At 33.4% G+C, this 24724-nt stretch overlaps 1 protein-coding gene across 1 annotated transcript; it reads left to right on the top strand.

Moving 5' to 3' along the window:
- Positions 1-1174: 1174 nt before the first annotated feature.
- LOC111707455 (protein unc-45 homolog B) lies at positions 1175-24641 on the top strand (the record flags this gene model as incomplete). Its single annotated transcript, XM_023480566.1, is given in 29 exon segments — positions 1175-1253; positions 2575-2622; positions 2681-2730; positions 3692-3755; positions 4336-4403; positions 4914-5002; positions 5381-5492; positions 5668-5741; positions 6326-6425; positions 6908-6977; positions 7994-8135; positions 8923-9055; positions 10143-10244; positions 12830-13006; positions 13326-13544; positions 13712-13816; positions 15412-15550; positions 16213-16286; positions 17173-17295; positions 17780-17846; positions 18768-18846; positions 19749-19872; positions 20311-20427; positions 21240-21301; positions 22338-22404; positions 22974-23045; positions 23400-23503; positions 23864-23960; positions 24396-24641. Coding segments are annotated over 28 exon segments (2757 nt in total), but the record flags the coding sequence as incomplete, so codon positions are not given.
- Between the last annotated feature and the right edge of the window lie 83 nt (positions 24642-24724).

Consider the following 24724-nt stretch of genomic DNA (forward strand, 5'->3'; position numbering starts at 1 on the left):
ATGAATTTATTGTTAAATCGTTTATACGCAACTCCCCCCAACTGAACTTCTAACCTACTAACTTCCCGACCTAATGCAATATCGCACCATACGCCAGCTGTTTATTTTTGAATTATTTGAGGGTTATGTTAGGTTAAGACAATTTCTGGGCCGACACTGCAAACATTTTATCTCCGACTAACCGATGGCGAACTTTTAAAGTCCAGAATTATTGACGGCCGACAGCAATCGCCGATCGGCACATAAATTTCGGCTAACTCTTGGGGATCGAGCCGCGGCTAGGATATGCTAGGGGGCCGGGCCCTCTGTAGCCACAAGTCCATAAAGCAGCTGTAAAACCACGTGCTAGTAGGTCGGATGTGTAGTATAGTGGATTTGACTTAGGTCAGAAGTGGAGTATAGCGGATTTGTGTAGGTCGAAAGATACACCATCATTTTGGCCGCGGTATCTTTCCTTCCTTCCAATGGGAAGCCTCTATACTTGAGCCGACCAATAGTACTCTTAAGATCTCTAACCCACCAATCACGTGAGAGAAAGCGAATGATCAGCTGGGCCGGTAGGAAGGAAAACAAATCCAAATTTTGCTGAGGTTTTAATTTTAAGTTTAAAATTAACCCATCTAGTAGGTGTAGGACTTTCTGGAAAGTTCTGGAAAAGTTTAATACGCTTAAATCAGGAAAATATTTCCATAATTTCATCAGTTAAATGTAAAATATCCTAAAGGCGTGAGGTAAGAAGGTATGCAATTATTTTGTAATTTCCTAGGATTTTGGACCCCGCCCCCGGGCCCCCCTTTTCATTAAATCTACATGCAATGTTGAGCTGTGTGGCCGTAGTGCCCGANTATAAATTTTTAAGATACAGATAAACATACACAGATAAACAGATGCAGACAAACAGATGCAGACAAACAGATACAGACAAACAGATACAGACAAACAGATGCATACAAACTGATACAGACAAACAGATACAGATAAATATATATAGATACACAGGTATAGACATACAGATATAGATAAAGAGATACAGAGATACAGAGATACAGATAAAGAGATAAAGATTGAGAGATACAGATAAAGAGAAAACAACCTAGTTTGTTCCCCAATAATTTTAAAAAAACAGGGGGTGTACTGAAAAAAAGTCCACCCCCATGTTTTATTTGTGTTTTAGGACTGTTCGGCTGCTTTAGAGATATCTACAAACGACCCTAAAGCACTTTTTCGTCGTAGTCAGGCGCAGGAAGCCCTAGGTAAATGTTAAACTCGAGGGTTAAATTTAAAGGTGACCATACATTGGTAAAGGCTAAGGAGTATGGAATAGAAGGGAGATACAACTGACGCAGCCCGCCCTACTGTATGATAATACATGCTTTGCAGACGGGTACTCCATTTGAATAAGAAATATTCTAAATAGGTTATTGTATATGCGGTAACTGTACATCAGACAGATATTTCTTATTCAAATGAAGTACCGTCTACAATGCATGTGTAATCATATGGTAGGGCGGGCCGCGTCATTTGTACCTCCCTTCTATTTCATACTCCTTGGAAGAGGCCCATGCTCGATTTATATCAGTACCCAGCTTCTTGAAACCTTTGTCTGATCAATAATGTTGTGATATAGGGATTAATTCATTCAATTCTGAGGTTATCCTTCATTGTTTCTGCAGTAGTAAAACGCACATCACTTCTATATATAAATTTGGCTTGTCTGTCTGTTTATTTGTTTGTTTGTCTGTCTGTTTGTATCCAATAAACGTCAAAACGGCTGAACCGATCGGGCCCAAATTTTTTGTGGGACCTCTCGTGACCACAGGGAAGGTTTATGAATTATCGAAATTTCAAATATTTGTCTCCATCAAAATTCGATTGTCATTAAATTTTTGAAAATTTTGAAAATCCCCGAAATTTTTTGTGAAAATCCGCGAATTATTTTTGTTTTGTTTTACGATGTACACAAAGAGAACATGTTCACAATTAATTTAGAAGATGGGCGCGAAGCGCCCTCTAAGGCTAGTTCTATATATAAATTTAACTTGTCTGTTTGTCTGTCCAATAAACGTCAAAACGGCTGAACTGATCGGGCCCAAATTTTTTTGTGAGACATCACGTGACCACAGGGAAGGTTTATGAATGATAAAAATTTAAAAAATGTGTTAAAGGTTTTTAATTTTGTAAATAAATTTAAACTCTTAAATCCGCGAATTTTTTTTTAAATCCGCAAAAAAATTTTCTTCTTTGTTTTAAAATGTAAACAAAAAGAACATGTTCACAATTTAAATAGAAGATGGGCGCGAAGCGCCCTAAAAGCCTAGTTATTGAATAATCACAATTTTAAGTAATCAACTTTCCTCAAACAACACGAATAACTCTTTATGAGAAAAAGCTGGGCAGGTTACCATTGTTAATCGGACATTCCATTCCCTTGAAGTTACGGCTACAGCCTCTTTAAAAAACTGTTCTAACGATGAGATCAATAAAAAATGGGAAAACTATGTCAATCTTACAAAAAGGAACAAATCATTTCTTAGTTAATTTCGTGAATTATACATCCTTTTCTATTTTATTTAGGAAACATTGAGCAAGCGTATGCAGATGCCAAACTAGTTCATAAAATAGGTATGAATATTTTAATTATAATTTATTTATCTGATTGATTTAATTTATTTGTTTTCAGACCCCAAAACCCCAGGAATGGAGGCAATTTTACTACGACTTCATTCACAGGTTGGTCTAAAATCTATTGTTCAGGTTTAATTCAGGTGAACTAATTCCATCACATATTTCCTGAATAAAGAAGATGAGCAATTAATTGATAAACCATATATATCTAATTCAACTTTAATAGTTGCTAAATCTTTCACTTCGATAAAACAAAAATTTACTAATTTTGTGGATTTACAATTTTTTTTTTTCTAAAATCTTTTGGAGACAATTTTTGTTATTGTAAGCATCCATAAACCTACCCTGGGGTTATGTGAGGTCCCACACAAAATTGGGGCCCTATCTTCAAGAGCTTGTTTGACGTTTTTTTTAGATACAAACGGTTAAACAAATAGACAGACAAGCAAATTGAATATATAGATTCTACTTTATAGAAATGAACGATCTTTCTGGTCGCCTAATGCGGGGGGGGGGGTTCTCACAAAATAAACTAAATACTGTATTGTGATGTTTACAAATATTTTAAGATTATTTTGCTTTTATAGGGACTGTAAGCATAATTTTAAGTGACTCTCCATGCAAAGATGGGAATGACTGATTCACAACAGTACCGTTAGAAGCTTTGTCTGTTCAAGCTTGAATTAAATATCAATGTTTATAATTTTGACAACTTAAAATTTTAAATTGTGGTTTCTCTACAAAAGTGACCAGCGCATTTTACAATCTTGAATATAACAAATCCGACAATATCTTCCACATTTTTGATCAGTTAAAGATTTTAAGGGACGGGTACTATTTTGAATCGGACATTGCCATCTTTGCACGGAGGGTCACTTTAAATTACTCTCACAGTCCCTAAAATTTTATCTTAATTATTCAACTAAGTAACTGTTGGCTCAAGTTTAATACAAATGTGAGATCATTAACTAAGTTATAAAAGATTGTAACTTGAAGAACTCGAGGATAAATTTTAAACGAGTGTTTTTAGTATGTTGAAAATACAATTTTTTTCCCCTTATTTTAGGTTCAGTCCAAGATAAACACGATGTCAACAACCAAAAACAAAGTGGAGACAATGTCTAACTTAGGAAAATATTTCAAACTAGTTTGTTTTTTACTTACTTTTTAAGCAGCCATTGCCATGCCAACGCTAACTTTTGGCCTGATCAATGCAGCCGTTTTGACGTTTATTGGACACGAACAAACAAACAAGCCTAATAAAAAAATTATTTGACGTAATTTTTGGCTCAAAAGACCTGGATTCTCAGTGGTCGGAAATTCCAATAAAAATAGGATACTAGCCTCCCTTTAGGTCTATGAATATTCGCGCCCCTAAATAGTTAGATATTAAATATAAATTTTTAAGATACAGATAAACATACACAGATAAACAGATGCAGACAAACAGATGCAGACAAACAGATACAGACAAACAGATACAGACAAACAGATGCATACAAACTGATACAGACAAACAGATACAGATAAATATATATAGATACACAGGTGTAGACATACAGATATAGATAAAGAGATACAGAGATACAGAGATACAGATAAAGAGATAAAGATTGAGAGATACAGATAAAGAGATAAAGATTGAGAGATACAGATAAAGAAATATAAAAAAGAGTTAGAAATTATTTGTTGAAATATTTTTAATTCCAGTGTTTGATGTGGAGGCTGACACTGAGAAAAGAGAGAAGGCTGCTGATAATATGATTGTTCTATCAAAGGTATCTTTTGCTTGAAGCAATGATTTAAAGGGAGTGCTCCGTATAGTCATAGAGAAGAGTTCAGGGTGATTTTCTATTAAAAAATGGATTGTTATGGGTTCAATTTATTTTTTTTTAAAGTAAGAAACATCAAATATGAATTACTCTGAAGATGATGTCCAGTTTTAGAAATTTTTCCCAGAGCATCTAATATCATAATTTTAAAATGAAACACTTGAAGAAGTTGCTGTCCGCCCAGTTCTAATGGAAGTTAGATATAAGTATTTCCTTTTTCATCATTATATTGAATTTCTTATTTTCTATGAATTTGTTCGCAGATTTCTTCAAATTCTTTAAATGTCGTCTTTCAAATAAAAAGTCCTAAAAATCTGCAGAAAATTCTTTGTGATCAAAGAAAGATTATAAAAACTAATAATAATTAATAATAATGTTTTTAGGACCAAGGTAGATTGTTGATTACAATATAGTTATTAGTTATAATAGTAATAATCATAATAATAATGTTCTAAGGAAAATGCCGGAGCTGAATGTGTTTACAATCAGGACGTGGTGCCAAAGATAGTTAAAATAATGAAGGTTGAGAAGAATCAGAAAATAAGGTATTTAGTTATCATAGTTAATGAAACTATAGCGAGTTAAGACGTTATTTTAAACGACTCCCCACTTATAGAACGGTATGTCGGGTTCACAGCGGTAAAAAAAATACATCAGTATTTTATCATAATCCCCCGGTGGTTGATCATTTGTGTTGCCCAGGGGAAAAACGATACAATTTGACTTTTTAAGACAAGTTTTTTCTAACTTATTGATAATTTTCCTCCAAATTTTTTTTTTCGCTCCCTCCTTTAATCATCTGTTTTCTCTCAATTCGTCGAAACATCTGTGTAAAAATGATAGAAGGGGAAAAAATAATTTTTCAAGAAAACATTTATTCCTGAACGTAATTTTCAAATGTAAACAAATGATGTTTTGTTCAGGTTATCCCTAGTGCGCGTGCTCGGGTTCCTAGCTAAGAGTAAGATGGAGCGCGCTAAAGCAATCTTGAAGGAGGCCGGGTCCCCTTTCTTTCTTAACGCTCTCAACACTAAGGAATGCAAAACTTAAAACATCTTTTAGAAAAATTTTTTAATTGGAAAATTACTGTGATTTACTATTTCGAATAGAAAATCCATTTATTTCCCAGAAAAGGGCAGTACAACTTTGAGACATCAGCCCCATGCAATGTGGAATTATTTATCGCAATTTGAAATTTTGCGGATTGCAGGATGAGGATTCTATTACTGCTGTCACCTACGTGATCCAAGCTATCTTGGATTCACTCTCCAGACTGGATTTAAGGTATAATACACGGAGCATAATAATCAATACCCATGTTTTTATCACATGACCAGGGAGGAAGATTGAACAGATAAGTTCAATTTCAAATCTTCTAATGTTTAACACAGAACTTCGGGGCATTGAAAGAAAGGATAAAATGTCGTCTTGACAATTTTTCAATTTTTTCGTTACTTCTATATCTATAGAATTTTCAGTAATTGTACAAAAAAAAATAAAAAAGCCATGAAATATGACGATTAAAAACTAAATTTTTGCAGCATTCCATTATCAGCAGGTTTAGAAAAACTTCATATTATAATTTGTTCGAAGTCTCCAAAGTTTTGGATAAACTGTAGGTAAAGTATACAAGTCCATTACATAGTACATATGAATAATATTTAAAATATATTACTATAAAGGCCTAAAATGTTTCAGTGCTAGCTGGGTTCATATAAAATGGAACATATTTGATCTTGATTTGTATTAAACTAACATATTTAAGATGAGAAATGAGATTAAAAGAATATATTAAATGATAAAATATATGATGTTGGATTTTTGTTTTTATGATCATGAAATGTATGTATAAATTATTTCCGTTCTAGTGAGAAATGGAAGGATAAAAGGAAGGAGAAGAAGAGAATGACTGTTGAAGAAAGAAAGAATATGAGAGCTGATGAGGAGGCAAGAGCTGAAATAATTAAGGTACATTTTATTTTAATTTAAACAAAGTTTTGTGTTTGAATATCGGAATTAAGTATTGGTCTCTATCTTATGCGCAGACCTTTAATTCCTCTTTGATATCCCGTGATGGTTAAACCCTGTCAGGGATAACTTTTGAAGATCAAGTAATTTAATAGTGTCTTCATTGGATATCGAGATAAATTGGCCTAGATTAACGATACTTCACAAAAAAGATTGCTTGGGCTCTATAAAATCCTGTTGAAGGCAGGGGTATTTAATTTTAAGAATCACCCACTAATCATGTTTTTATCCTTTTCGAAACATTTTACCCAACATTTTTACCCTTTAAGAAGATTTTCAAAAAATTATGCATTCTTGCAAAAAAATATATACTTTCAGTCAAATAAAAAAGTTCTTGTTTTTTCAGTTGAAAAAATTTTTATTTAAGTAAAAAAACTGAAATGAATTGTTTAACTTAAAAGTTGATGAAATGAATTATTTAGGAAAATAAATTAGAGTTGACAAGTATCATGAACACAATCTGTTTTAATACTACATCAAGGACTATTACAGGTGAATATTTTTACTATTCATATTTTCAAAATATGGAAACTTGAAAACATGGGAAATTGTTTTAATGTTTTAAATACAGAAATAGAAATGTGTAAGTGGCTAATTTATTCTTAATAATTCGTATTTCGTTTATTGCTGGGACATTGGATTATTTCTAAAGGCTGAGGCAAGTTAATTTAAGAAGAGAAACTGACGGACATTGTTTCATTGTCTAGTTGTAATATCCCCCTTACTGGACTTCTGACCTACTAACTTTCCGACCTACTGCAATATCGTACCTAAAACAGCTGTTTATTTTTGTGTTATTTGAGGGTTAGGTAAGGCTAGGTTAAGATAATTTCTGAACCATGCTAGGGGGCCGGGCGCTGTGGCCATAAGTCCATTTAGCAGGCATAAAACCACGTGCTAGTAGGTTGGATGTGTACTGTGTAGTATAGCAGATTTGGCGGAGGTGAGAAGTGGAGTTTAGCGGATGTGCGTAGGTCGAAAGATACACCACCAACTGAAGAGATAGACAAGAAAGGGAGAAGAGAAATTTAAAGTTGGTTTATTCTTATAATGGTGTAGTGCAGGGGCGTACGAGAGCATTTGTGTAGGGGGGGGGCACATGTAGAGCGCGTCAGCGCGCAAAAATTTTTTATTGTGGCCCCCCTTAAAAACCCCCTTTTTGAAAAAAATATTGATACCTTTTTAACTATCTAAACTAAAATCCCTCTTAATACTGCGGCACTGCGGTCAGGACGTGCTAGGTGGCTGAGCGCCGCGGCTAGGACTGATAAGGGGGTTGGCACTGCGGACACAAATTTCTCAAAAAAATGACGCAACGTTTAAAAATAAAAAACTATTTTAATTATTTTATTTGAAAATAATTGATTTCTATTTTGTTCATTTGTACTTATGTTCAAATGGACTAAAAACTGGTTTGTGAACAGCTGACTTCAGTGCAATACGTTAGTCCAATCAGCCTCTAGTCCTATCGATATAGCATCACTAAATAGCATTCACTTTATGATAAGGTGAGGCTCGGGACGCTCTGGTGAACCTAATCATGAAGAACTGCCAGTATGATCAGTTGAACTGGGCGGAGCACATGCTGGAGACAGACTCCTACCAGAGGTTGATGGAGGTTGCTAGCGAGCTAAATACAGAGGAATACAAGTAAACTTAAGTTTACCTAATTTTCAGTTTAACATTTGGGGGTGGGGGTGCACGGTGGGGTATTTTTGTGGGTCTGGTCGGGTTGACTTGTTTTTATCACAATACTCCTCATAGAATGCACTTGGCTTTTGTTTTAATGTTAGAATGGACAAAATGAATATTTTCTGATAATCTTTTCATTTACAAAAATGGTATGAATTGTAGCTTGCATTTATTAATAAAGATTTCAGTTTATAATTACTTTTCCCGTTCAAATATTCATCCTTGAAGGATCCTGTAAACCCGCAATATATTTAGAACGTCGTCTTTGTTAAAGCGAACTATTTTTGGTAAAATGTATACTTTTTTACACAAAATTATAACGGGGATAATCTTAATATATAAACAGATTTTAACAACAATTATTAAAATATTTAGGAAATCTACAAGTTTTTTTTATAAATTGGTAGGATCTTTATCCATTTTATGATGAAGTGAATGTCATTAGAAAACTTCTTGAAAGTTTTGCTGATTTCGTTTATTAAAAACAAATTTTTAAAATGTTCTTTTTCTACAACTTTTATTTAGAATCATGATATATTCATTACCAAGGATCTGAAGATATTTGATTAGGTGACATAAATTGAAGGATTGAAAGCCCCTAGTGTTTTTCCCCAGTACCCATTGTTTTGGTTTATAAATGGCCAAAGATCCGGATCCGTAAATCGGCATATATGGATACAGAACTGAAGAACTGGTTTTTGATGAAATTTTGTCCTATTTCTTATAATCTTTCATATAATACTAGGTATGAAAGTAATATGGAGATAACAGACTCTACAAAGACTATTACCGGAGTAACGTTTGGATTATTGTACGAACAGATGTATGATGATGGTCGTAGAGCTCGTCTTACAGCAGAGATAGATAAATTTACACAGGTAAATATGATAATAATCAGCAGGTATAGAGAGGAACAGATGGATAGATAATAGAGATGAGATAGATGAGATAGATAATAGAGATGAGATAGATGAGATAGATAATAGAAATGAGATGATAAATTTACACAGGTTAATATGATAATAATCAGCAGGTATAGAGAGGAACAGATGGATAGATAATAGAGATGAGATAGATAATAGAGATGAGATTGATGAGATATATAATATATAATATAGATAATATAAATGAGATAGATTAGATAGATGAGATAGAGAACGAGAAACAAGATTTTCGACATGCAATATGAACCTCAACTCAAAACTTTGCAATCTAGATATTAGGAGAAATTTCTTTAGCTTAAGAGTTATTAAAAGATGGAACAGTTTGACAATAGTCATTAATAATGCCACCTCATTGATTAGTTTTAAGAATATGTATGACAAACAGATATCTTCAATGTGATTGGTGTCAGGGGCACTGAGATCCCTGGTGAAGGTGTCAGGGGTGCCAAGATCCCTGGTTTAACTTAATGCACTTAATGCACTATTAGACAGACTATTGAGACAGATAGATGAGTTATACAGATGGGATAGATAACAGAGTTTGACAGACGAGTTAGTCAGACGGTGTGATGAATTAATCTATTTTTTACTGATTAAGTATTTAGGATAAGTTGGCGGATCTAATGTATGTTGGCTGGATATGGGATTTAAGTAATTGATAAATCGGTTAACATAATTTATTGTGAGACATCTTGCATGCTTAATTCTTTGTTAATGATAGTTGAGAGATCGATCGATAGATAGATCGATAGATCGATAGATTGATAGATTGATAGATTGAGAGTTCGATCGATCGATAGATAGATTGAGAGATCGATCGATTGATATATTGATTGATTGAATGATTGACAAACCCATTAATTGGTCGATTAACAATTTTTTTGTAAGATATCTTGTATGATTGATTTTTTCGCGAAAGTCGATTGATATAAAGCGCTTACTTTATTGATATTTGAAGAATGATTGATTGATTGATATTAATGATTGATTGATTGATATTAATAATTGATTGATTGATTAGGAGATGTTAATGGACCCTGGTCTGGAAAGTAAGGTCCGTCTAGTCTCTGCTATCACTACTCTACTACAGAATGCTCCTGATCTAGGCAACTCGCAGCTCAAGGTAGTCTCAATCTTCAAGCGACTGTTAACTTTTTTTGAAAAAAAAAGACTAACCCAATTTACGTTGATACGTTGATAGTTTCTCTGCCAAGCTCATGCATCATGCAAGAATGAAGTGGCGGGTCAGGTCATCATTTATTCTTCTGGATCCATGGCTGCATTTCTATGCTCATCATAACTGTTTTTAAAAGCATATAGGATCAGGGACCCCTTTACTGCCTCAGGCAGTTGGTTCCAGCCTTTAACAACTCTAAATAGAAAAAAAGTTTTTTCTTATGTCCAGGTTTGTTCTCTTCATCTCCAGGTTGAATATAGATGATTTCAACCTTGTGCTAACTGTAGAGGCTGAATTTAACCTAGTAAACCAGGTTTTTTTCGCAAACATCATCATGCTGGTGCAATATATTCCAGGTTTGTATCATGTCACCTCTCCTTCTTCTCTCCTCTAGGGAGGGTAAGCCTAATTCTTTCAGCTTGTCTTGGTAGGTTCCTGGCTTCAGTCCTGCTGTCATTCTCACAACTCTTTTCTAGACATTCTCAAGGAGGTCAATATCCTTCTGGTTTCAGGGTGACCATGCTTGGACAGCATATTCTAGATTAGGTCTCACATAAACTTTGTATAGTATTATCCAATTGTATTTGTCTCGATCTAGACATTTGTCCTCCTAGTTGGTTTGCTTTCAATGTTGCAACTTGACATTGACTTGAAGGTTTCAATGTATTAGAAATCTTCACTTTTACATCCTTCTCCTCATCTACAGACTCCAACACTGTACCACCGAGAGTAAAACCATGCATTGTGTAGGTGAAATGATTATTTCTCCCACCAACATGCATCACTTTACACTTTCCAGAGTTAAATTTCATTGACAGATCATCAGACCAGTCACAGAGAGTATTTATAACATTTTGTAGAACTATAGAATCAGTTTCATTGTTAACAGGCATACCAACTTTAGTATCATCAGCAAATTTAGATAATAACACTGGATAGTCTTGAAGATAGATGTCTAAAGTATTAATAAAGATGACAAACAGGGTTGGTCCGAGCACTGACCCCTGGGGTACTCCACTAGTAACAGGTACCCAGTTAGAGTACTCCCCATTTAACACAACTCTTTGTTGTCTATCAGACAACCATTTTTATCCAACCTTTTATATGTCCTGAAATACAATGTTTCTCAAGTAGTACTTCCAATTTACGATGTGACACTTTGTCAAAGGCTTTAGCAAAGTCTTGACATAAAATGTCCAATTCAATGTCAATTCTGTGACTTTTTCAAAGTACTCAAGTAAATTTGTTAGGCATGAGCGCCTATTCACAAAACCATGCTGAGATGAAAAAATAAGTTCATTGTCTTTTAAATGTTCAACCATTGCATCTCTTAGTATAGACTCCATAACTTTACATAAAATTGATGTCAAAGACACAGGACGGTAGTTACCAGGTTCAAACTTAGATCCCTTTTTGAAAATTGGTGTTACATTTGCTGATTTCCAATCACTCGGGACAAGCCCCTCATTTAGAGATCTTTGAAAAATAACAGACAAAGGAAAACAAATTTCAGTTGAGAGTTCTTTTAGTATAAAGGGACTCAGTCCATCAGGTCAAGGCGCAGAAAAAGGCTTTAATTTATAAAGTTTATCTTTTACTTTAGCACTAGTTATTTCTATAGAGTTCAAATTAGTAGCATTTTCTTTCGAATTATCCATGTTAATATCACAGTTTATATCATTTGAAGTAAAAACTGAGCCGAAAAACACATTTAAGTTTTCAGCAATATCTTTATCATTTTCTATAAGCACATCATCAACTTTAAGTGGGCCAACAGTTTCCCGGTTACCTCTTTTACTGTTAATAAATTTATAAAAGGCCTTTGGATTTTTCTTTATATCTTTGGCAAGTCTGGATTCAAACTTTTTTTTGGCTTTTCTTACGGACTTTCTAACCAAATTCTCAATGTTTTTATAGGCAAGATAATCCTCATAGTTTTTAGCATTTTTATAAGCATTCCATAATTTACGTTTTTTTCTAATAGTTCTCATAACATTTTTATTTAACCACGGGGGTTTACCCTGACTCCTAATTGTCCTGAGTGGTACATGATCTTTTATAGCTCTGTCAAGAACTCCCTGGAATTATACCAAATCTTGTAATTAATGATATAGATGATAAGGGTCAAACTTGACAAAAAGTTAAAATCTGGGTTTAACTTTTGGGTAAAATGTATCAAGAATACTTTGAATTTTGCTTTTTGAATTTTTGAGTTTTGCTTTAAGCACCCAAATTATATTTTTTATTTTTGTAAAAATATTATTGGGTACATATCATACAAAAAATTCTATTTTAATAATTCTTATTTATTTTTCTTCCTTTGTTCTCCATTTTCTTCTTTTGTTGACTCTCCCTTGCTGCAATTTGGAATTTTTTTAATGAAACCCTGTGGAGCTGCAGAATTGCTTTACAGGTCAAAATAGCTTAGTTTAATGCTCCATATTTGAAATTCCCAATATCACCATTATTATACTTTAAGCTTCATTGCGTTAAGATAATATACATGGATATGTAACTTTTATGTTGTACAGGAGGGGGTGCTGCAGATGATGCTGGTGATGGCCAGGTCGGAGGAGTACATCCAGCAGCTTGTGGCCTCGGAGGCCATCATAGCCGCCGCCAACAAGAAGAAGGACGCAACAGCTATAGTAGTTCAGGGCCTAGATATACTCAAGACTCTTTACAAATCTAAGAATGATCACATCAAGGTGTTTCTTCATTTAAGTTTCTCTTTCATTTAGATCTCGACAATATCAATAGTTTTTATTATTTCTTTCCCCTTTTTAAAGTTTCTAAATTTAATTGTGATACTATTCTCCTAGTATCAATTCGTAGTTAATGGTTTTAAACAAAAACTTTTGTAAGCAAGCTTACAATCTGAAGTCCTATTTTTAATTCTAAACACTCGAAATTTATACCCCTTCCGTATAACATTGATTTTAAAAAAAGTTCCTTTTTAAAAAAAATCCCGAGCAAGACTGTTCCTGCCTTCTTCTTCGTTGGTTGTTCATCCGATATTTTGTTAAGGTTCGTGCATTGGTTGGACTCTGCAAGCTTGGCGCGAGCGGAGGACATGACGCGAGTTTGCGACCGTTTGCGGACGGAAGCTCAACCAAACTAGCTGAGGCTTGCCGCCGGTTTTTAATAAATCCTGGAAAAGACGACGATCTCCGACGTTGGGCCGCGGAAGGATTGTCGTTCTTGACGCTGGACGCGGAGGTTAAAGAGAGACTGATTGAAGACGAGGTTAAGATTTTGTCCTCCATTTTCTTTTAAAGTTTCCCAGTGCAAACTCGAAATGTTCTTGCCAAGGAATAAGAATTAAGTTTCAAAATTTGATTTCATATTATAATTAATAGTTTTTTTTTCAACACTGATAGTTTGATATTTTGTTTAAAATGAAAATATTGTAGGCTGCAATCAAGGCTCTGATAGAGCTGGGTAAGACTGGAAAGCAAAATGTAGCATACGGAGTAGTTTCTACATTGGTTAATCTTACTAATAGTTACGATAAACAGGTACACACTACACATTCATTAATAAATCGATTATTTGTAGAATTCATTATTAATTAATAGATTATTAATTCATTTATTAATTTTATATCTTGAATACATAATTGATTAATCGATTATATGTTGAATAATTAATTAATAATTGAATACGTTGACTAATTAAACGATTATATCATAAATACATTGATCAATTAATAAATTATGTCATGAATATATTGACTAATTAATCAATCATATTATGAATACATTGATTAATTTATTGATTACTAGGCTTTTTGGGCGCTTCGCCCCATCTTTTAGGCTTAATCTGTGAGCATCTTCTCTTTGTACAGTATAAAACAAAAACAAAAAAAGTTAACGAATTTCATAATATTTTTTCGCGCATTTTAAAAATTTTAAATTATATGGATCGATATATGGATTGGTATATTGATTGATGATGACATGGAAACGCCACAACACGGAAACGGATCAAAAATTATTTTTGAGGAATTTTCGTTTTTTTTAGAAATTCGAGGAAATCCCTCAAAAGTTCAGAATTGTTGAGGGATTTCCGAATATTTTGTATCCGTTTCCCAATATTTAAGTTGAATGGTTTCCCCAATTTTTTTTGATCAATTTCCTCATATTTTCAGGTCCGTTTCCGTTTTTTTCAAAAACCTTAAAAATCTCATTTTGTTGATCGGTTTCCTCAAATTTTAGGTACATTTCCTCATATTTTTGATCCGTTTCCGCTTTTTTCAAAAACTTTAAAAATCTCATTTTGTTGATCGGTTTCCTCAAATTTTAGGTCCGTTTCCTCGTATTTTTTATCCGTTTCCGCTTTTTTCAGAAACTTTAAAAATCTTAATTTGTTGATAGTTTTCCTCAAATTTTAGGTCCGTTTCCTCATGTTTTTGATCCGTTTCCGCTTTTTACAATAACTGTAAAAATCTCATATTGTTGATTGGTTTCCTCAAATTTTAGGTCCCTTTCCTCATATTTTTGATGCGTTGCCGCTTTTTTTCAAAAACTTTAAATATCTCATTTTGTTTATCAGTTTCCTCAAATTTTAGGTCCGTTTCCTCATATTTTTGATCCGTTTCCATTTTTTTCAAAAACTTTTAAATCACCTGGTCAACAAATTGAGATTTTTAAAGTAATTTGAAAAAAAACGGAAACGGATGAAAAATTTGAGGAACCGATCAAAAATATTTGGAGACATATCAATTTAAAAGTTTTTGAAAAAAGAGGAAACAGATAATAAAAAAATGAGGAAACGTACCAAAAATATTGGGAATTCCGCCAAAAAAATTGGGAAATGCCTCGAAAATATTTGAATAAAACAAAGCGGGAACGGATATACAATTCTGGTAAATCGATCAAATTTTGAATTAAGAGGGATTTCCGAAAAATTTCAAGAAATTGCGGAAACACCTAAAAAAAACCTGCTTTTGAGGGGTTTCCGCTTATTTTTGATCCGTTTCCATGTTGAGGCGTTTCTATGTCACCTGGATTGATATATGGATTGATCGATGGTTGGATTTATACAAACCTGTCTGAATACAAAAGGTGTTAATACAGAATCTAATGTTTTTAAAAATGTTTTTAAATCCTAGGAGATCAACCCTGAGATGCTTGAGCTGGCCAAGTTTGCTAAACATCATATTCCTGAGGATCATGAACTTGATGATCAAGACTTCGTAGACAAGAGAATATATACTCTGGGACAGTTCGGGATCACGTCGGCTCTAGTAGGTAGGATCATTTTCATGTCAAGGATTTCAACAAAAGGTTGGATCATTTTCATGCCAAAGATATCAGCTAGAGGAAGATAATTTTTATGCCAATGATATCAACTAGAGGAAGATAATTTTCATGCCAATAATATCAACTAGAGAAAGGATCATTTTCATGCCAAGGATATCAACCAGAGGAAGGATCATTTTCATGCCAATGATATCAACTAGAGGAAGGATCATTTTCATGCCAAGGATATCAGCTATAGGAAGATCATTTTCATGCCAATGATCTCAACTAGAGGAAGGATCATTTTCATGCCAATGATATCAACTAGAGGAAGGATCATTTTCATGCCAATGATATCAGCTAGAGGAAGGATCATTTTCATGCCAATGATATCAGCTAGAGGTAGGATCATTTTTATGCCAAGGATGTCAACTAGAGTTAGGATTATTTTCATGTAAAGGATATCAAATGAGGTAGGGTCTTAAAAAAGTATCTAAATTATATCGGCTAGAGTCTATTTTGAACTAAAGATAATAAGATAAGACCGGGATTTGAAGAGAATACCAATTTTCTATTTTTATTTTCTAATTTTTCTGTTCTGCTGCCTGACGTTTAAACTGGGTTGGATTCCTGGTTTAGCTAATTAAAGAATAATAAAATGTATTTTTCAGCTTTGTCGAAGACTGAGTCTAAGAACATGAAGGAGTTAATCTGCAGGGTTCTCTGTGCCGTGTGCAATCACCAGGTACAGTGTTCACTCACTAATTATCTGAACCGGTACGACATGTACTGTACCGCCATTCAGTTTGATATTTTTTCAAGTAACAAAGTCAGAGTCTAAAACTAAAGAATGCGCGAATTTTAAGTTCGAGGTTAAAAGTTCTGTAAAATAATGAATAACGACTTAAATATTAAACTTTCTCAATTTTAAATTTGAATTTCCTGGGAAAAATCTAAACCAATCAGAGAAAAGGATTTACGGAGAATATTACATAACCATCGCTAATCAGCATTTTAACTCGTCGATTTCGGCGAGTTAAATATTTAACCACAGGGTTAAATATTTAACCTCACGGTTAAAGTTCAGGTTTAAATTAAGTCAGAAGTGGCATTTAACCATGAACTTAAAATTTAAGTCAAAACTTTTCGTTCTTTAGTTTTAGACTCAGATTACACTGAACAAAAAATCCAAATTTTACCAAATAAATTCGAACTGAAATATCTTATTACAGAAAGGAAATGAATTGTGTAAATTATACTCTTGTCTCCACGCGATGCATAAAATTTGCAGTACATTATATAGTGAATCCACAATTAAAAATGATAATTTTGAGAAAGAGAAAAGGGTATTTTTTAAATTTTTTTTGCAAATATGATTTTTAGATCTATAACGTTGGGAATCGGGCAATTCATGATTATAAAGGTTTTATGAAATCTGAAAAGTTGACACTTAACATGTTTGTTATGAAAGCAAACACTGTTCCGGTGTTATATTTGATATAAAACTGCCACCTTTTCCCCGTTCAATGGTGGATCCGGATTCGTAAAACCGCATACGTCTGTGAATCCGGATGCAGTTTTACTAGAGCCGGAGTTGAAAAGAAATCCAAATTAATGTTGTTGATGTTCAGGAGCTCCGGGGACTAGTTGTTCAGCAGGGTGGGAGTAAGGTTCTGGTGCAGATGGCTCTGGACGGGACGGATAAGGGGATGAGGACAGCTGCTCAGGCTCTCTCCAGGATTGCTATTACTCAGGCACGTGGAGATAAATCTTATAATTCAAAGAGATGAAGAAAAGGGGGGGGGGCGTTATTTCATTCTCTGTTCCGCTTGACGAACAATAGTCAGATTACTAAATTTAATCATTCTTTTAATTCCTTGTTTATTTAACAATCATTCAATATATATTGCTCAAAATATTGAATTTAAATTGATAATCAAGTTATCAATGACCTACTTACTGTTCCTTGGAAGCAAGTAAGGAAGAGTAGGAGGGGAAGTAAAGCCGAGTATAATCCACTATTATTGTAAGACATCATCATTATATTAATGTGATTATAACGATGTTTCATGACACTAACTATTTTTGAGAAGATGAAAGGATTATTAATTTTTAAACAATCCCCAGTCCGTCCCCTAGAGTAAGTTTGACCTAGCTTTTTATTGCCTCAATGCTCCCCTGGACCTACAAGATGCATCCATTGAACAATGTTTTATATAATTATTACTTCAAATATAGGATCCAGCCATCGCCTTCCCAGGACAACGGAGTTGTGACGTCATTCGTCCTATCTGTCAACTATTAGGTAGATATTCGTAAAATCTGTCGATTATAAGGTAGATATTCGTCGATTCTGTCAACTATTAGGTAGATATTCGTCCAATCTGTCAACTATTAGGTAGATATTCGTAAAATCTGTCAATTATAAGGTAGACATTCGTCCAATCTGTCAACTATCAGGTAGATATTCGTAAAATCTGTCAATTATAAGGTAAATATTCGTCCAATCTGTCAACTATCAGGTAGATATTCGTAAAACCTGTCAATTATAAGGTAGATATTCGTCCAATCTGTAAACTATTAGGTAGATATTCGTCGAATCTGTCAATTATAAGGTAGATATTCGTCCAATCTGTCAAATACTAGGTAGATATTCGTCCAATCTGTCAACTATTAGGTAGATATTCGTCCAATCCGTCAAGTATTAGGTAGATATCCGTCAAATCTGTCAATCGTAAGGTAGAAATTCGCCCAATCTGTCAACTAATAGGTAGATACTCGCCCAATCTGTCAATTATAAGGTAGATATTCGTCAATCTGGTAAAAATTAGGTATATATTCGTCCAATCTGTCAACTATTAGGTAGATATTCGTCCAATCCGTCAAGTATTAGGTAGATATCCGTCAAATCTGTCAATCGTAAGGTAGAAATTCGCCCAATCTGTCAACTAATAGGTAGATACTCGCCCAATCTGTCAATTATAAGGTAGATATTCGTCAATCTGGTAAAAATTAGGTAGATATTCGTCCAATTTCAACTTAACGGTAGGTGTTCGTCCAATCTGTCGGCTATTATGTAGATATTATCAGTTAATAAGTAGGTAGATATTCATCCAATTTCAACTATTAGATAGATATTCGTCCAATCTCAACTCTAAAGTAGATATTCATCCAATCTCAACTATAATGTAGATGTTCCTCCATGTTTTAAATATATTTTTGGTAGATGTTGAATGCGAGAGTTTAGAGAATTTTGAAGCTTTAATGGCACTCGGAAATCTGGCCAGTCTAAACGAGTCTGTCAGGAAAATCTCAATGTTTTATAAAAGTATGAAAAACGAAAAGGGACGGGGGGGGGACGATTGGATTTAAGCTTAGGTCTGAAGTTCAGGGTTACCCACAGAGGATGACCCTCCAAAGATGATTTTACTGAACTTTTTAGCCCATTTTCTTAGACATTTGGGGAGGCCTGCAGCCAATATACGCTCATTTATTCTTTGCTAAATCATTAAGTAAAAATAGTATAAAATTTTTTATTTATGAAATATAACAAAAACATACAAAATAAAGTGTTTCAGGAGAAAATATTTAAAAACCTCTAAAAGTAGAGGTTGTGGGAATATTTCCCCCCAATTCTAAAAAAATATAAAAATAAAAATAAAAGGAAAGGAAAGGATAAGGAAAGTTACATATTTATTGTTTATACTATATTTAAATTAGTGATGGATTGTTAGTATTTTTCGACGATGAACTAACAACTTTTAGAAATAAAAATTATAGATTTATTTCTAATGTTAAAAAAAAATAAAAAAAGTCTACCATAAAAAGTATATATTCAAGGTAGAAGACTAAAAATAAACCTGTAGATTGTCATACTTAAAGAGCGTGTATAGACATGGTAGTTGTAGATGTTTTTTACATTTTTCATGGTCCTCATTGCATAATTTTTTAAAAACCGATTCTCAACATCATTACTCCGAAATAAACAATTTTTGAGTACTTTGAAGATTCTTGATGAACAAAAAAGCACCGTAAAACCGGCGCCGTGACAAACTCCGGAAAAGACAAACCCGTAAAACCGTCTCATAGGTCTCAAATGAATCCTGAAAAATTTCTCTACCATACTGTCACATTCTTTAAAAAATTTATACTGTTTAGTGTTTATATAGTCTCATCCAGTTTGTGTAAATATGAGATAAATGGTTAGGAGTCGGATTCTAAAGGACAGTAACGCTATCCAGGGAATTGAGAACTATATGTTCGAGGAGCATCTTCTCATCAGGAGAGCTGCGGTTCAATGCTGGACAAATCTGTGCGTGTCAGATCTTCAGGTTTGTGGCCAAATTTAATCCTGGATCACCGATTCAAATCCCCATGGATCTTTAACGTTGAATCGGTGATTCAAGATTTGAATCGGCAGTAGGTAGTTAAGCGACCTACCTCAAATTCTTTCCCGGGTGTTGTATTTAAAACTAGAGATATTTAATAGTAGCCAGTTGTAGTAATTTTAATCTTAAAGGATCCATTTAATTTTGATCCAGCTCATGAAAATATATCGAGATTTCTTCATTTTAAGATGTTCTTAAACTTTGAGACGCTTATTTTTTGCTGAAATTTGATTCACTTCTCTTGAGATAAGAAATAATATCTTATTGTTAACATTTGAGTGTTGTGTTTTTAAGAGCAACATTTTTGAAAATTTAATTGTCATTTTTAGACTTGGAGAATGAAAATTTGCAGATTCTGAAAATCTATGAAATGTTTTCTAGGTTAAGAGGTGTGAGGGTAAGAATGACAAGGTTAAGTATTGTGTTCTAATGTGCGGAGATGATTCAGATCCTCAGGTTGTCAAGGCAGCAGCCGGGGCACTCGCTATGCTGACAGAGGTACAATTCTTTACAAGTTTTCCGTCTCAGAGTCCAAACAGAACTATTAAAAGGAATTGATTATGCTTTAACGATAAAAAACTGATTACGGGTTTATACGATTATTCAAACTTTTAATCTTATTTTATGAAGTTCATTAAACTTTCTAAAAAATACCAATAAACATGGGAATTCAGTGATGAATTCGATATTGTCTATTTAAATAATTCTTTGATTTAGTATAGTGATACCTACTGAGAAAGATGTAATCCGTAAGAGTTTCGTCTGCTTTGTTCACATTTTGTTTGTTTATGTTTTGACTGCATACTGTTGTATTTAGTAAAACAAGAAAATTGCAGTATACATTACAAACAGAAAACTTGTCTGTCTTCACTGTTCATCTTGCAGACACATTATAGACACATCTTTACAGTTTTTAATCCTTTTCATAAAATAAACTCTATCAGACATGATAATATTATGGCTTTTGAAATTAGGTATTACAATAACAAAGACGATATCGAATTCGTCACTGAATTCCCATTTTTTTGGGACACCCTGTAATACAAATTACTTGGATTAAGTGTTAGGAAAAATACAAAAATTAAAAATTTGTATTATAATATTTATTCCTGAGAATAAAAAAAGATCCCTGGGACCGAATTTGATGAATTGGAAAGAGTTCGCTGAACTACAAGTGCTTACCGATTCAAAATTAAAACATTATTTGGATTTCAATCGGCAATCCATTAAATTTGGTCCCTGAGTTATTACATTTCATGCATTTAAAATTGAATAAAAAAGGGTATAAAATAGTATTTTTCTTTATTAAGGCAAGTGCTAAAGTTTGTGAGAAGGTATTTGATAGTAAACAATGGGAAGATTGCTTGCTCAGGTAAATTTACTAAATATTTGCTGCACAGCTTTTTTGTGAATTCAAAGTTATATCGCTCATGAACTGTATACAAAAATATCTTCCAAGATGGAAATTTCAAAATAAAAGTGGTTCAGCCAGATAAGGGTGATTCAATTACTTGTTGAAAGGTACTTGCATTTGTATAAGCAAACATTTTCATATGTGGTGTCTACATTAAACTGACTGGCGGATTTATAAATCCGAATTGAATTAAAATGGCAGATGATAATAACACGTGATTTATTAATTCCCTCATTATTGCCCAGAAAGAGGTGTGTAGAATACAGTTGTGAATCTGGCATACAACTTTTTAATCGGGGAGTCCCTTGAAAGCAAGGTACTAATGCAAGGAAAGTTATTTTAGAGGTGTACGCGTTTTTGCACTTTGGGCGGAAAAGTAAACGCAAGACAGATGTCACACCTGACATGGAATCAATTTTCACAAAAATAATCTATGAAATATTCTGGCCATAGGAAACTATTATGTGAATTTTCAAAACTATCAAAATTCAATGCTTTTATCTTCCTCGGATACTAGACGAACACTGATGCATCTATTCTTGTTTACAAATTCCGCCCAGAGAGAACTGGTTTCAATAGTACGCAGAGTATTCGCGACTGCAATTATTTTTCCTTGCATTAGTACCTTGCTTGAAAGTACGTGTATAGTCCCTTTCAAGCATAATTTCAACTGGTTGATAAGTTTCGCTTTGTCATAAAATGATTCTTGTCATCCACTGTTGAAAATTATCTCATAATATTTAGAAATAACCAGTTCGAGAACTCAGCTTTGCCCGGAAACTAAGCTTTTCTCTAAATGTCAACCCACTCAATTTAAAAATTTTAAATCAAAGTAAAAATATTTCTTTGGTTCTACGGAGTTACACAATAAAAATGTATGGCAAATCAGTGAAGGTTATCCAGAGTTATGATCGGACATAGAAACAAACAAACTGAGATTACTACTTTATTTTTATATAGAGATTCAATCCTCAAGTCTTCTCATGATATTTAGTGTACTGGCGAATGAAGATTATGACGTCACACTGCGCGGTGTTGTAATCATCAACAATATGGTTCAGGTATTCACGAATATAAAATTCAGTGGTTAGGATCCGGATCCGAATTCGTTGGATCTGCAACATTTTGGCCTCCTGGATCCGGATATCCGGATCCAAGGGTCAAAATATTGACAAAGAACTGGTTTCAAAATCTTTTGCTCTCTAACCCCTATTCTTAGCTGTTAAAAAACCGAGATTATTAAAAAAAATCTTATCTCTATAAGGTTTATCAAGTCGTAAGTCGTAGTATACAAGTATGCCAAAAAAAGAGTAAAAAATTGAAATTTTTCTTCTGTTCAAAAATTCAGTAAATCTTAAAGAAATGTTCATGACCTGGATCCAGATCCTTTTATTCTAGAGCGGATCCATGATACGGATCCGGGACCGAATCCAAATCAAATGGATCCCAGGCACTGAATTATAAACTCATAATCTAGAAAACACAAAAGAGTAAAAAATAGTTGAAGTAAACGGAGAATCAATAACAGGTAAGGAAAAACGTTTAAGGGGGGGGGGAGGAGTTATCATGATTTTCCACTGTTCTTCCTTTTCTTCAAATTTTATTTGAATCTTAATCAAAATATTTTCAGGTTGGAGGAACGGTTGCCAATAATATTTTCGAAACTCAGATTATGGATGTTCTTCAAGCTCTTGTGCTCAAGGTGAAATACAAATTTAAAGAGACTGTTCTCGTATTTCTAAGTGACCATCAATTTAAAGGGAATATGCCCAATTCACATCGGTACCCTTACGTTGATCAATAATGCGTGTTTTTTCTGATATGCTCTTTTGCTTCTGAAGTAAGAATTGTACAAGTTAATTTTTTCAGAGAAAAAATAGTTTTCAAAAATAAAAACTTGGATATCTAATTTAAACTTGATCTGATAAAGAGGTGCCCTTGTTAGTCTGGCGTGTCACTATCTATGAAGGATCAACTAAAATATTCAACTTTAAGAAAACATCAGAACAAATATTATTTTTAAAAAAAAAAACGTAGTGTTTACAACTGTATTTAGGCCAACCTTGATCTTGGAAATGCTCAGCCTCATTCCACCCTGCAGAAGATCAAAACCATTTGTGAAAAATCCTTGAAAAAAGCTCATGAACTTGGTCTCATCAGGTAAACGAGAAATGAACTTGGTCTCATCAGGTAAACGCAATGAGAAATTGTGAGCAATAAGAATAAAGAAAAGAAAGATTTATTGACTCCAGAAGAAAATAAATGTGAAATAAATAAAGTTTAAATAAACATAACTTTTCAGGTAAAATAAATGATTTTTCAGAAAAATAAATAATTTTTCTGAGAAAATAAATGATTGTTTTAGGGAAAATGATTTATCAGGGAATTTAAATGATTTTTCAGGGAAATAAATGATTTTTCAAGAAAATAAAGTATCAATAAGAATGGGGGGGGGTTAATTCAGAAAAATATACACCCCTGAATTTGTTCCACAGTCTGTTTAATATATACGCTGATTAGGACTACTGCTGAAGCAGTTAAAGCTGAAGAAGAAGCCCCAGAGGAGACAATTGAGCCCTGGATGAAAGCTCCAGCCCCAGGGGGTAATAAGAGCTAGGTATGTGTACTGGGTTCGGATACCCCCCCTCTCTTCATCCAACCAGAAAGTTCAGTTGTTTTTTCCATTTTAGCAAATTAAAACTGTTCGTAACATAGTGATAAAGAATATATTTTTAGACATATCTCTTTTTTTCTATCTGCTTCAGTGTTAATATTTTTATTTTGATACCGAGAAACTAAGAATACAACATTCTTAAGTTTCATGGTGATTGCATGCAGTTTTTTCGCTCACAATTTGACCTAACAAGCAAATATTCTTCTCTTTTTCTCTTTTATACTTTGGTGTCGGAGGATGCGTTGGAAATGAAAAGTAAAAAAAGACAAATTTTTAAATTTAAAGATTGATGAGCTATTAAATTCAAATTAAAGAGACTGAATGCATTAGCGGCTTCATGGTGACTGGTGATTAACTAAATAAAAAATACTTTTTAAGGTTATGCTCTGAACCCTGAACCAGTAATCTAAGAATTCAGTCTTCCAGGTTCCTGCCTTTCTGCCATTCTTGGGTGCTTCATGTTATTTATGTATTTTTATTTATATATCTATTTGACTATTGTTAAATATTTGTTATGCTGTCGTTAGAACTATGTACAAAACGTTTGATTAGTTGTACATTCAGTATTAGTATTGTAGTACGTATGGCATTTAAATTTAGAATATAGTAGGTCAACTTTATAAATTATTGTTATTATTTTTATTATCATTATAATAACTGACAAGGGAGAAATTCTTTTTATAAAATAAGATTTTGTTAGCAACAAA

The sequence above is a fragment of the Eurytemora carolleeae genome, unplaced genomic scaffold, assembly GCF_000591075.1.
Source record: "Eurytemora carolleeae unplaced genomic scaffold, Eaff_2.0 scaffold576, whole genome shotgun sequence".
Lineage (NCBI taxonomy): Eukaryota > Metazoa > Arthropoda > Copepoda > Calanoida > Temoridae > Eurytemora > Eurytemora carolleeae.